The 13,352-nt window shown below is 37.1% G+C and overlaps 1 protein-coding gene across 7 annotated transcripts in view; it reads right to left on the reverse strand.

The window, feature by feature from the left end:
- Positions 1 to 8,703, reverse strand: part of LOC18423248 (FAM91 carboxy-terminus protein) — a 53,648-nt gene extending 44,945 nt beyond the window's left edge. For 2 of the 7 annotated variants that reach the window (XM_088863744.1, XM_020672352.2), the window contains exons 1-5: positions 8,283 to 8,409; positions 2,683 to 2,726; positions 2,408 to 2,564; positions 1,322 to 1,439; positions 1,012 to 1,108 (exon numbers count right to left, since the gene is read on the reverse strand). In XM_088863744.1, the coding sequence (XP_088719870.1) occupies positions 1,012 to 1,014 (3 nt within the window). In that variant the 5' untranslated portion in view covers positions 1,015 to 1,108; positions 1,322 to 1,439; positions 2,408 to 2,564; positions 2,683 to 2,726; positions 8,283 to 8,409. Of the gene's footprint in view, positions 1 to 1,011; positions 1,109 to 1,321; positions 1,440 to 2,407; positions 2,565 to 2,682; positions 2,732 to 8,282 lie in introns of all 7 variants that reach the window. The other 5 variants (XM_020672343.2, XM_020672373.2, XM_020672357.2 and 2 more) reach the window with 5 other exon arrangements.
- Between the last annotated feature and the right edge of the window lie 4,649 nt (positions 8,704 to 13,352).

Genomic DNA, 13,352 nt, shown 5'->3' on the forward strand with positions numbered 1-13,352 from the left:
AACTTAAGGCAAGCCCTGGAGTCAACAAAATCATTGGTTGCTCCCAGACCGTGGGAGAAGCATACCAGTCTACTGATGCACAACACATACATTTCATGACGATATCAGCAAATGCTAAAGGAAATGATAGTCACCACAACACCTTCCTATAAGATTCGAAAAGTCTACCTTTACCTTGTCAAGAGAGCCCAAGTGCAGCTTCTGTGGCATTCTAAACCCAATTGAGCAAACAAAGGCGATATGGATCAAACCAAAGTGATCTTTAATTATACCATGAGAGGACCCAAGCTTGACTAGACGGCAGTAGTCAAAGTTGTTTGCTAAATAACCCATGAAAGGGATCACGTGACATGGAGACGACGCAGGTGACACAGATGCATGCACACGTCACCAGTTTGAATCAGGTCAAGAGCGGAGAAGCCATGGAATTCAATTTTGAGAAAGCAAATACCAAGGGTTATCACAATATAATGACACGTGACCTAGACAACACATTACAGATGTAGAAGGCATTAATCTGCAGAGTACTAGTATAATTACAATACACTTGTACACATGCACAAGCAACAATAATGCACCTGCTAATGCAATCATGCCCCATCTTACATGGAAAGGTTCAATATGTAAACAATTTATAACTCTAATTTATTTTTCAACTTGATGGCGACTTCTACCAGTTTGATAGTGTTCTAGTAAATGTAAATCTTAGATACTTCAGTTCAATGGAATCTATGAATGTCAGAACATATGGCAGAGAAAGAGAAAAAAATGGCAGAGAAAGAGAAAAAAAAGGTGAAGATGGAAATTTACAAAAGAAATGCCAAAAACTATTCAACCCACAAAGGTGACTGATTAACAGGCTACATAATGATTAATGGTAGCACTGGGATCGTGTAAGAAAACTCTTATTTTGTTGGAAAACTTTTTCCACTAAAAGAATTTAGGCTAGTCATGTGAATGGAATTTCTCAATGTATTTCTAGAAACTTAAGAAGCAGGTGATTGATGATACCATTCCTCATAACTTCATATATCATGTCACAGTAATATCGGAAAGGTGACACCCTCATTACTCGGCAGACATACTCCGCAAGGTGATAAGGGAACAGCTGTGAAAAGACATGAACTCATTAGATGCACGAGATTGCATAGTGTAACATTAATGGTGCTCCAATGCAACTATGTATATGTGCAAAAGTTGAAATGAGGTGGAAGATGATAGCATACAATCAGCTATATCACTGCAAAGAATTGACAACTTAAAGCGATTAAATTCGATATTACAGACACCAAAAAGAAACTAGGCCAGTCTAAGTACACACCGCTAGATTCTTACGCAAATAGCGCATCATCTCCTCATAGTATTCCCCCTCTTTACTGACTTTACGGGCAAAACATGTATTCCACTGAAGGCGCTTTTTGATGCAATGGTCCATAACCCTGTGTTCAATTGCAACAGAAAAGGCAAAATCAATATGACCTGCACATAAACTAAATAATAGTACATCCACAAAAAGCAACAGAACTATAGTATCACAGCCAATTGTTGGAAGCATAAGTTGAAAGGTATGCGCCATATTGACAATAAGAAAACAATTAACACGGACACTAGCTAAAGGAGTAAGACACTAACTGGAAAAAAATTTCAGGACCACACAAAAAATGTACTGCATTTTATAGTTTCTACAAGTTCAATCTGTTTTGTTTTTTTCCTTTTAATAAGTTAGATCAATCTGCTCAATTATTAAGAATGAAGAAAACATAAAGACAACAAGTATCAAAGTCCATGAATGTGCCCCACACTGCCAGTCCAGCAATCATGGCTTTCTATATATTAGAAAACTTTGGTACATTAAATTGAAGCGAGAGTATAATCAACCAGCTCTAAGACCAGGGAGGTGTACAAATCCATGAAATAAACAAGAGAACAAAAAAACAAAAAGGATAACTGATAAAAGAAAACAGAGAAGAGAAAGAAGTTTCTTTTCTTTTCTTTTCTCTTTTTGACATATTAATGGTGGGAATAGAGGAAGGGACATTATGTTGAGGCATCGGTCTCCCTAAGCACCAATGCTCCCACCCCCATTCCCAAGAGAGAAGTATTGTCGAAATGAAATAAAATGATATGCAATAAAAATGGGATTCGTCTTGTCCTTTTCATTTGATATGATAGACCGATTACAAGAGCCAAATGGTCCAGATTTGCGCTATAAAAAGAAGAACAAAAAATAACTGAAAAGTGTTATCCACATACTTCAGACCATTTTCCACCTTTCAAGGTTTGAAATGAGTCAGGGTCACTAGCTCATGTAGCGCCCTAAAATTGATCCTATAGTGCAGGTAAAAATCAACATCATAACAAAGTTGCAAGGCATGAGTTGAAAGCAATATAAGTCACACGCCAAAACCTTTTGTGCCATTCTTCCTTTGTAGATAAGGTCGCTTGAAGCCTTTTAGGTAGATTCTCCCAAGGGGATTCTTCCTTGATTGATTTTAAAAGAAGATGTTCCTCAATAGTTGCTGGGACGTGCTGCATTTTGATTATCAAATAGCTCTAAGAAGCACCTGCAAGCCATTCCCCAAGTACAATAAGGAAAAGTCACAAACAAATAAGGATATGCATGCCTAAGCAATCAAAATGTATAGCTACTCTTGTGGCACAAATTACAGCAAAAATACTGACCTCTTTACTTTATTGTAAGACAACCGGCTAGAACGTATAGGTGACTGTCCTATTACGAAAGAGAAGCTATGAAAACATGTTCATAACATACTAAGTATAGGGAACATTAAGCATGATAATGATACAGGAAAACCCAATGATTTAAAAAGGTTCTAGAAAATGTTATACTAAAACCAAGAATATATGCCAAGCTATGGTCTGACTTGAGATTTTCTTTTTTGTATGTTTTTTCTATAGCCATTCCATCAAGTAGAGTGAAAAGTTTGGATTCCTTGGGAAGCTAACACAAACTACACAATTACCAATAGATTGGAAACCTGCGGTGCATAGGACTTGATGCCACCAAAATTTTAAAATTTATCTGGGTGTCCACCCAAAAAAAACAAAAAAATGTGAAAGGATAGGCCATATCACTCAGAAGCATGTTGAGATCTACAACAACAAAAATGAGGAAACAAGAGAGAGTTCCAACCTCCAAAATTTCCAGTAGTGCAGATGCAAGCAGTTAAGTCAATAGTTGTGCCTGTGCAAAAGTGTCAAAAAGAGTAAGAGGATCCTTGTCTTCTCAATAATGGATAGAACCCTAGAAGGTGGATCAGCATCTAAGTCCAAAATTTCCAATAGTATGGGGTACTTCGATAAGGCAACAGAGTGTGAAGATTCAAGGGCAAAAAGTGACCTTGACTAGTGGGTGCCAAGCTCACAACTACACCAATTCAGTAGCCAGAAAGCTAGTGCAAGATATACAATCTGATTCTGTCATGCCTCTTAGTTAAGGCTGGAGTGCTGGACAAATTCTAAGTCTAGGCCAATGGTTGATCCCAACAGGTGGACACCTGTTTGGTGTGATCTGTAACACCCGAAGAGTTCTCACTGCAGTTCACTGTAGTCATGTGACATGAAGAAGTTTTCACCGCATTAAGAAGGGGTCATACAAAACCTTCGATGTATTTGATGAAACTTCACCGTGGGGGCTCTAGGTGATGACAATGATGGATTTCACCGCAGTTATGAAAAGATTAAAGCTTGAACTCCCCCACGGTCCTATTTCACCACGGTCCTATCTCAACCCTATTTCACCCATGAAGCTATTGGTGATAAGGGAAAACTGAGAAGATCGAGGGAAGGAATTCAGGATAAAGATCAAATGAAATTCAAATTCATTGAGTTGGGTCTCCCATGGTTAAAGTTTTCCCGTGGGAGATCAGAAACTTGATCTTATCTTTGCCTAACACCAAGCTTTTTGGATGAAGCAATGGATTCACCCATCCCATTGATCGGGTTTGTAAGACAACCACTAATCCTGAAAGAGAATGACATGGAAAAGCAGCATGTCGTATCCATAGATAACTCTATGAATCTTCATTCTTACCTGTTCATACCAGAACTATACAAAATCTTGTTTTTCATTCTGGGAAGGAAATTAAATCAATTTATATTCAGGTCGAGTGACTAAAATGGATAGAGCTATATGGCTCCAAATAACAACGAACTTCCAATCTTAACTCGAACGAGTACCCAATTTAATTAGACGTTGATTCTTGCATTGAACGCATAAACTTTAAAAAATTTTATTTTTATCAAAATTATTATGTCTTCCTCTTATATGGTAAGAACTTTCATTGGTAATTCCAGTTCTTATGCTAGAACCATTTTTATACCTATACCAAGCATTATTCTCTTCTTATAGCTAGATCCAATCTCCTGGTCACTGCAGAAAGGAAAAGAATTTCACGGTCTTCCTTTCGGGAAGGGAAGATTAGGGGAATCCTACTGATTGTTGTTTTCTTCATACCTCAAGGAAAAACATGAAAAAAAAAAAAAGCTCGAATGGTATGATCCCTCCATCGCCCCAGAATGAAAAGGGTGATCTCATAGTTCTTCGTCTATGAATATGTGTTGTTAGGTACTCCATTTTCCCCATTGAGGCCGAACCTCAACCTTTGCTCGAGAGATAGTTGTCCATACACTAATAGGGGATGCATGGATTCTCGAGAAGAGAGGAGTCGAGATGGTCCCCTCGGACTACCCAAATCTCGTGAGTGAATAAAAATTTGGATCTACATTGGAACTCAAGGAATAAGGTTGGATAAAGGTTGGAGATAAGCTTAAATGGAGGCTTTGACAGGCATCAATGGATTTGGAGACCGTTAGGGTCAATGCTTCCCGCGAGTAGAGTTTTCACTGCAATAGGTAGGGAATGTTCTCTTATCTCTTCCAAACCGCTTTGGTTTGAGATAAGGCAAAATAAAGGTTGAAGATAAGTTCAAATAAGGTCGATAATGAGATTTGAATAAGTTTGAAGATCTCAACAAAAACTGCATGGAGATTGAAGAAGAAGATTTTCCCACCACACACTAATTGCAGCCAAATCAATCAAAATTTGATTTCCAATCCCAAAAGATTCAAATTTAAACAATAGCAATTCAAATTCCAATTGGAAGGATTCCTAACAACCAAATATGTTTCAAAGCACCATCAACCATTAAAATGGAAGACGAATGGCCAAAGATCATCACATCATCAACAAATCCTATCTTTCTCAACAAATGTTTTTTTTTTTAATGTTAAATGTTATCTTTCTCAACAAATTCTCTCTCTAGAGTCTATAAAAGTACTCTGATCAACGAAAGAGGGGACTTTCAGACTTTTTGGGGGTTCTTTTTCATTTTTGAATATGGCAAAGAGCGAGGCAGATCCACTGCAGGAAGCAGGACAAAGCTTATTTTAGATTGTAACCACGGTGAAAACCCATCCACCATACTTTTTGTAGGGTAAGGCCACAAAGGCTCAACGGTATTATTCTGGAGCACTTCATGTGACGTGGATTGACTGATCAAGGGTATTCTTTCTTGCCTAAATGAGTTGGATATAAACGAAACAAGCTTCTCTTTTGTAGCACTTGGAACTCCTCCTGAACCCGTATATTCATATTTAATAAAAATAAATAAAATCTGTTCCCCATTTTGTTGTCTTATCTGTTTATATTTTGGAGTTTGTCTTATCTCGTCAATTCTTCTACAAAAGACACATTTATGGTGCATCAACACGCAACTATAACAGGAAAGAAATGAACCCTTCATTCATCTTCCATCAACAACTTATGCATCGACTTCCAAAAGAGAGTGAAAGTAATGGTTGAACTTCACTACCCAAGTGACCAACTGCCAAATGGATCTGCATCAAGGATATACACTAATTTGCTGGCTGAAATTCTTCATCATGTCTTCCTTCCAACCTCTGGTGATGATAGGATTATTTGGGAACCATCACCCATGGGTATGTTCTCGATCTCTTCCTTCTTTTGCTCTCTCACCCCCACCACTGCTGGCCCGAATATTTATTGGCCATCAAGAGCTTGGAACCCCTTTTTGCCCCCTAGGATCCAGGTTTTTTTGCTGGATAGCGCTACATGAGAGATTGTTGACGATCGATCTTCTCCAAAGAAGAGGAATGCAATGCCCTAATAGATGGTCCTTGTACATGGAGAATGAAGAAACCAATGCACACTAATTCCTTCACTGCGATTTCGCCAAAGAACTGTGGACCTACCTGTTGGGTCCTATTCCAGTGGACTTGGGTCACTCCTAGCTCTATTCCGCACTTGTATCAGGCTTTTCTCTACACTCCCTGGCCCAAGGCAGGAAGAGAACTTTGGAAAGCATCTGTTTTAGCCACACTGAGGGTTTTGTGGATTGAAAGGAACCATAGGATATTCGGAGGAGAAAGATCTTCAGTTGGGGCTTTGGCTGACAAAGTCTGGAACTTGGCTTTTTGGGCCACGAACCACAGGTTGTTTAAAGGAATCCCCTTAACTGATTTTTATAGGAACTGGCACAACTTACTCCAGGGGGCTAAGCCAACTATCTCAAGCTCAACTTTGATTGCTGCTCCCTTAGGAACCCCGGCCCCTCCAGAGTAGGTGGGCTCTTTCGAGCTCTTTCGTTCATCCGATGGACAGATCTTGCACGCCTTTCCCTGCCCCATTGGCCTCAAGGACTCAACTGTAGCCGAAGCCATGGTTCTTTTAGAAGGTCTACGTAGATTTCGCATCACCTGGGGTCACACCCTAATGGTGGAAGGGAACTCTAAGAACGTCATAGCTTGGGCATCAGGCCTCTCTCCCTGCCCGTGGCGCCTAGATGACATCTTTGATGAAATATCTCATTGGTCACAAGATATCTCAATCTCGTGGTGCCATATTTTCCGGGAGGCCAATTCTGATGCTGATTATCTTGCTAAAGAGGGAGCCTACTCTCATTGCCCCTGGGGGGCTTTAGATTTTGTTAGATCAGCCACATTCCTCCTTGGAGTTGTGACTTTGCTTTTGCACCATTTTTAATACCCTTCGGGATTGTATTGGGTGCCCTCTAAGAGGGTCCCATTTTGTATACATTTTATTACTCAGTAATACAATTATAGTCACCTTTTCTCGGAAAAAGAAAACAAGGATATACACTAAGGAAACAATTGACATATGAAGAGAATGATGGCGACGCCAGAGAGTAGAAAGAAGCATAAGGAAAGGCCACAATAGCAAATGCTTTGTTCAATGGTTGAAGTGAATCTAGAGTGTAGTTAGTAATGAACGGGACAATGAAGTGGACCCATTGAGACTCTATAGATGTGAGAACAGTATCAGTCTCTGTGCTCATCAAGGCAGGCTGAAAGCATAACTACGTGCCCACCAATAGCAGTCCATAATGTGGTACCAAAACTCCATGAATAGCAGCATTGTGTGCAAGATATGTCCCTCCTATACCTAAAAAATATCTTATAGCTATACAATATTCAGAGTGGTAGTTCACTACTACAAGTTTTTGTAAATGCTCTGTCACAACAGTGTAAAGGTATTCTTGAGAAGGTAATTCTAGTCAATGTTTCACAAGCAAAAAGATAGTCACTCACAAGCATTCAAACTTTCCTTCTCTCAAATATAAATGCAAACAACCCCCTTAAAAGTCACTTGATGCAAATCAAGCAATACTTGACATGGATTCATAGCATTAGTGAATATTCTTACTTCACACTACTATCACCAGATTCCATTTCTGAAGATTTGGTTATGTCAGGTAACATGATCATAGGACTTAAGTCATAATATATCAAATGTGAGTAGCAATGGCACTTTCTGGAGCTCTAAGGCTCATTTTCATGAGCAGATTTACAAATGTTGCCATGCAGCTCTCTTAAAACACAAATGTGTCTCACAACATCACCAAATAGGTACTCTAGGAAAGAAGAAATTGTATATCTCGAAGCAGCAATCTGATCTGGAATCGAAACCAGAAAAAGAAAGCTGATCTCCATTAGAAATAACATACCTTCCTCAAGCTCCATCATTTATAGGATATTAGCAAACTCCAAATTCCCGAAATAACACATCGATACAGGGTTACCAGAGAAATTTTCCGTCACAATAAAAAGTTTTAAAGCTGAAATTTTGAACAATGAAGTCAAAAAACTTAAAGCAATCACTACTGGATTACAACAGATCAATCTTGCCCTAAAACAAAAGCTAACTTTTGGCAATCAACATAAAGAAATAACCACGTCGATACTGAAAATAAGTTAGAAAATCAGATTTGCAGAGCCATTACTGAGCTATGGAGAAGACAAGACCTGCATCAATTAATCTTCAGAATATTAGGGTTATTCGTGGCTTCTACTTGGTGGAGTTAAATGGGGTGTATAGTACACGATCTGGGTGGCAACTCGTTGCTGCAATCAACGAAAGAAATTCCAATAATAAATGAAGATATTAAAACTGGGAAGAAACAAATACAAAAATAAACGCGGTTCCTTTGGAGAGGCTTGTCAACGAGACTCGCGAGTCACAAGTGAAGCGCAGCCAGCGACCCGGACCGCCTGGACAAAGGCAGACCAAAAACTTTTTCGAAAAGGATTTTTGTCTTCGCGCAAGGCCGTTTGGATAGGGGAAAAATTAGGAATCTTCGAGGTATTTGAAATCTAATAAAATAGATGGGATTTCGATAGGATTTTTGTCACGGATTTCTCAAATATTGTTTTTTGGATAAATTTATGGAACCGATACCATCATTTCGTTATTTAATGATAAAACTTGTTATAGATTCTCTCTATAAAACTTTAACATACTTTCTGCCTTTAAAACTCAAAATTTGGGATAGCCTCTCTCTAAAATTTTTGAGTAGTTTCTCTCCTTGAAATTTGTTATGGTTTCTCCATAAAATTTTAATATATTTCTTCTTCAAAATGTATAATTTAAAATTGTTTCTCTTAAAATTTTGATACAGTTTCTCTCTCTAAAATTTTCAAGTGCTTTCTTACTCAAAAAAAAAAATCCGATGTTTTTTCTCTCTAAAATTTAATGTAGTTTCTCTCTCTAAAATTCTAAGATAGCCCCTATAAAACTTAAAATTTAAGATAGTTCTCTCTCTAAAAAATTTGAGATAGTTTTTCTCTCTAGAATATAGTTTTTCTCTCTAAAATCTTAATATATTTTCTTTCTCTAACATTTAAAATTTGAGATAATTTCTCTCTAAGAAATTTGAGATAGTTTCTCTCTATATAAACTTTTAGGTATTTTCTCTTTCTAAAAGTTGATGGGTGCAGTTTGTATAGAGCCTAGGCTCTAAACAATCAAATTAGAGTCTACTTCAAATAGAGTCGAGAAATGTGGTTTCATTACTGAAAATCTTTATAGTAGCTTTAAAACATATTTTCATCTTTATTTATAAAGTTTAAAGCTTCAAAAATAGTATAGATCGCCAGATCTATGGAAACTTGAAAATCTTGAAAATTGACGGTCCAAAAATGTGTTATAAAATACACTATTTCCAAAACTTGAAATCCATTTTTTTCTCATGTCCATGTACCTTGATGTCGAGACGACCAATTTGAGGATATTTGAGCATCAAAACAACCTTTTCTAGTGAAATTTTTGAGGCATGATCTAATTTGATTGTTTAGAGCCTCGGTTCTATATAAACTTTTCCCAAATTTGATATAGCTACTAAATATTACATTTTTTAAATTCTTTCTCGCTCTAAAAGTTAAAATTGGAGTTAGTTTCTCTCTCTAAAAAATTGAGATAGTTTCTATCTAAAAATTTAAAATATGTTCTCTATCTAAATTTTGATAAAGTTTCGCTTTTTAAAATTTTAAAATACTTTCTCTAACTAAAACATAAAATTTGTGATAGTTTCTCTATTTAAAAATTTTGAGATAGTTTCTCTCTCTCTACAAATTTTAGGTAATTTTTCTCTCTAAAATTTGATATAATTTCTATCTCTAAAAATTTATGTATTTTCCCTCTCTAAAACTTAAAATTTGAGATCTCTCTTAAAACTTTGAGATGCTAATATCTCTAAAAATTTTAGGCAGATTCTCTATAAAATTTGATATAGTTTCTATCCTTAAAATTTTAATATACTTTCTCTCTCTAAAACTTAAGATTTGAGATGGTTTCTCTCTCTGCAAAATATGCTATAATTTCTATCTCTAGAAATTATTAAGTAGTTTCTCTCTAAAATTTGATATAGTTCCTAACTTTAAAATTTTAATATATTTTCCCTCTCTAAAACTTAAAATTTGAGATTGTATCTATCTCTAAAACAATTGAGATAGTTTTTATATCTAAAAATTTTTAGGCACTTTCTCTAAAATTTGATATAGTTTTTCTCTCAAAAATTTTAAGATGCTCTCTCTCTCAAAATTTAAATTTGAGATAGTCTCTCTCTCTCTTTAAAAATTTAAGATAGTTTCTCACTTTAAAATTTGACATATTTTTGGAAAAATTACAAAAAACCCCAAGACTACACTTTCTATGTAAATTACCCTCAACTTAAGTTTTTCTCTCACTTTTTTCCCCAAAATATATTTTCTATGCAAATACCCAACCAACCAAATAAAAATAAAAAATACCTAAACTACCCTCTCTTACTTTTACCTTACACACGCCTCTCACTCCTCTATCCCTCCAAAATATGGGCTCTAGAACTATGTAAGTGCGGTCCAGCAATAGGTCTCCGGTACTATGTAAAGTGAGGTTTGGCAGTAGGGCTCCGGCATTGTGTAAAGTGCGGTTCGACAGTAGGGCTCCGACAATGTGTAAAGTGTGGTCCGACAGTAGGGCTTTGGTAATGTGTAAAGTGCAGTCCAATAGTTGTAAAGGGCGGTCCGGCGGTAGATGTTACTGGATTCAAGGGCTCTGGCGCTATGTAAATGGTGGTTCGGTAGTACTTAGTTCCGGTCCAGTAGTTGTCATAAATGGCAGTCTGACAGTATTTAGTTTCAGTCCGGTAGTTGTCTTAAAGAGCAGTCCGGCAATACTTAGTTTCGGTCCGACAATTGTCTTAGGATGGTCCGGCACTTGTGCGCTCTACGAATGTGATGGTGCGCTCCGGCAATGTACTACTGGGGTCCAAAAGTCAACGTCAAATCTGGCCAAAATGATTTTTGTGTACATGAAAGGCATTTCCGTCTAGAAAAAATGAACTTTTTTCCTTGGAGGGTATTTGCATAAAAAGTTTATTTTGGGAAACAAAAGTGAGAGCAAAAGTTAGGTTGGGGGTAAGTTGCATAGAAAGTGTGGTCGGGGGGTTTTTTGTAATTTTTCCTATAGTTTATCTCTTTAAAACTTAACATTTAAAATAGTTTCTCTCTCTAAATATTTTGAGATAGTTTGTCTGTCTATAAATATTTAGGTACTTTTTCTCTCTAATATTTGATATAGTTTCTCTCCCTAAAATTGCAACATATTTTCTCTCTCGAAAAGTTAAAATTTGAGAGTATTTCTCTCAAAAAAATTTGAGAATTTCTCTCTTTAGCAATTCTTAGCTACTTTCTCTCTCTAAAATTTCATACTTACCAAATGTGTCCTATGTTTCAGGTCGAGGGAGTCAACGAGTGAAATCCATGAAGCTTGAAAATTCAAAAAAGTAGGTTTTGATTTCCAAGATTTTTAATTTCCATGGAATTTTAATATCCTAGCTATTGAGCAAACCAAACGGTGGATTTTAGTGATATCCAAGATATTAAAATTTCATGCCCCAAAATCCATGTGCCCAAACATGTTATGGAAAAAGTTTTTTACGTTATTTACTAAACTAATTGGGGAAATACTGAGACCCGCCTCTAGGGACGCAATCTTTTTTACCTTATGATGGTAATGATGATGATTCCGGCCATTGTCTTCTTCGGCCACCCATCACACATATGGGTCACACCCAATCCCCTGGCCAATCGCCTTAGGTACAACTCTGACCTTATCAAGGAGCAACCCATATCGAAACCCTTATCGGCTGTACACAAAATACCCAGCGCTACAAGTTTTAGACATCACCCCTAGCCATAGCCAGTCAAATCTTAGTTGAGTCTCGGTACTAATAAGTCCTCACAATCCAATCTGTACCACATGCCTACTAGAGCCAACATATCGCTATATATGATTTCAGCACATGCTTTCATATGGTCTTTAAATTGCCACATGAATGAAATCATCATTACTGACAATGCTCTAGAGCTAGCTCGGAAGAATCAGCCAAATAATAAAAACTGGAGGAGTCACACCCTGGGCAATAACAACAATGATAATCATAGACCTCCCCTGGAAATTCCTTTAAAGCCCTTCAAAGAACCACTCGAGGATGTGCTTGCCATGCTTCTCGAGAGAGAGTAGGTTTATCTGCTACCCAAACAAAACCTTCAAGTGGCATAGGAACACACTCACAACACCCAAGAATGTATGTTTTTCAAACAGGTTATCTAGGATCTCATCAATTGTGTGGCAATCAAAGTTAATAAACCAGATAAACCTACAAACGATGCCAATCAAATAATGGGGATATTCACCAATCCACTATCAAACAACACGGCCGAAGGGCAGACCAAGGATAAAAACATTGTAAAGGAGACGATTAATGTTGTCTTTGTAGAATACTATGACGATCTATTGCAATAAATCTATCATACATATAAGAATGTCTTACAAAAGCCCAATACGTTGCCAATCTCTAACAAGGAATCCCACTGAAAGGAGGATATACCAAAGCAGAAGGGATGCCAATCTAACTGCGTTCAGGTATTGACACTCCAAACTTCCGAGGAGGAATCGAGAAGAGTTCCACGAAGTCAACACTATCTATATCACCAGAGACGAGCTAACACATAAAGAACCCCTTCTTCTAAATTCTAGAGGTCCAAAGATTTGTGAAAACATTCAAGAAGATTATGTACACTGAACTTGGGGAAAGGATAAAGCCTTTCATCCAAGTCACTCTTAATGGAAGACACTACATCATTCTAGAATGACATGCTAAGACAAAGACCAAGCGACACATGTTTAAGAAGTGATGAAGGCTCCATAACCCAAAAACAATCATATAGAACTGCGTATCATCATCAGAACATGACCACTATACACACTGTATCACAATTGTCAAGCACAATCAAGAGACACCAATCAAAGTATTTGATGATTATAAATAGCTAAAGCAAATAAAGAAAAGCAATGAAGAAGTCCAATGATTGAGACATGGCAGGCATATTCAAATATATTAAGAGTGTTTGTCGTTGTATGAATGAGCTAATACAAGTAGCTACAAAAACAAGACTCACTAGCTAACTCTTCCATATTTCTTCGCTTGACGAATTCATATGTGATTGATTAACAAAGGTTTTCAACATCT

The sequence above is a fragment of the Amborella trichopoda genome, chromosome 4 (genome assembly GCF_054954075.1).
Source record: "Amborella trichopoda isolate Santa Cruz 75 chromosome 4, AtrichopodaSantaCruz75HAP2 v2.0, whole genome shotgun sequence".
Taxonomy (NCBI): Eukaryota; Viridiplantae; Streptophyta; class Magnoliopsida; order Amborellales; family Amborellaceae; genus Amborella; species Amborella trichopoda.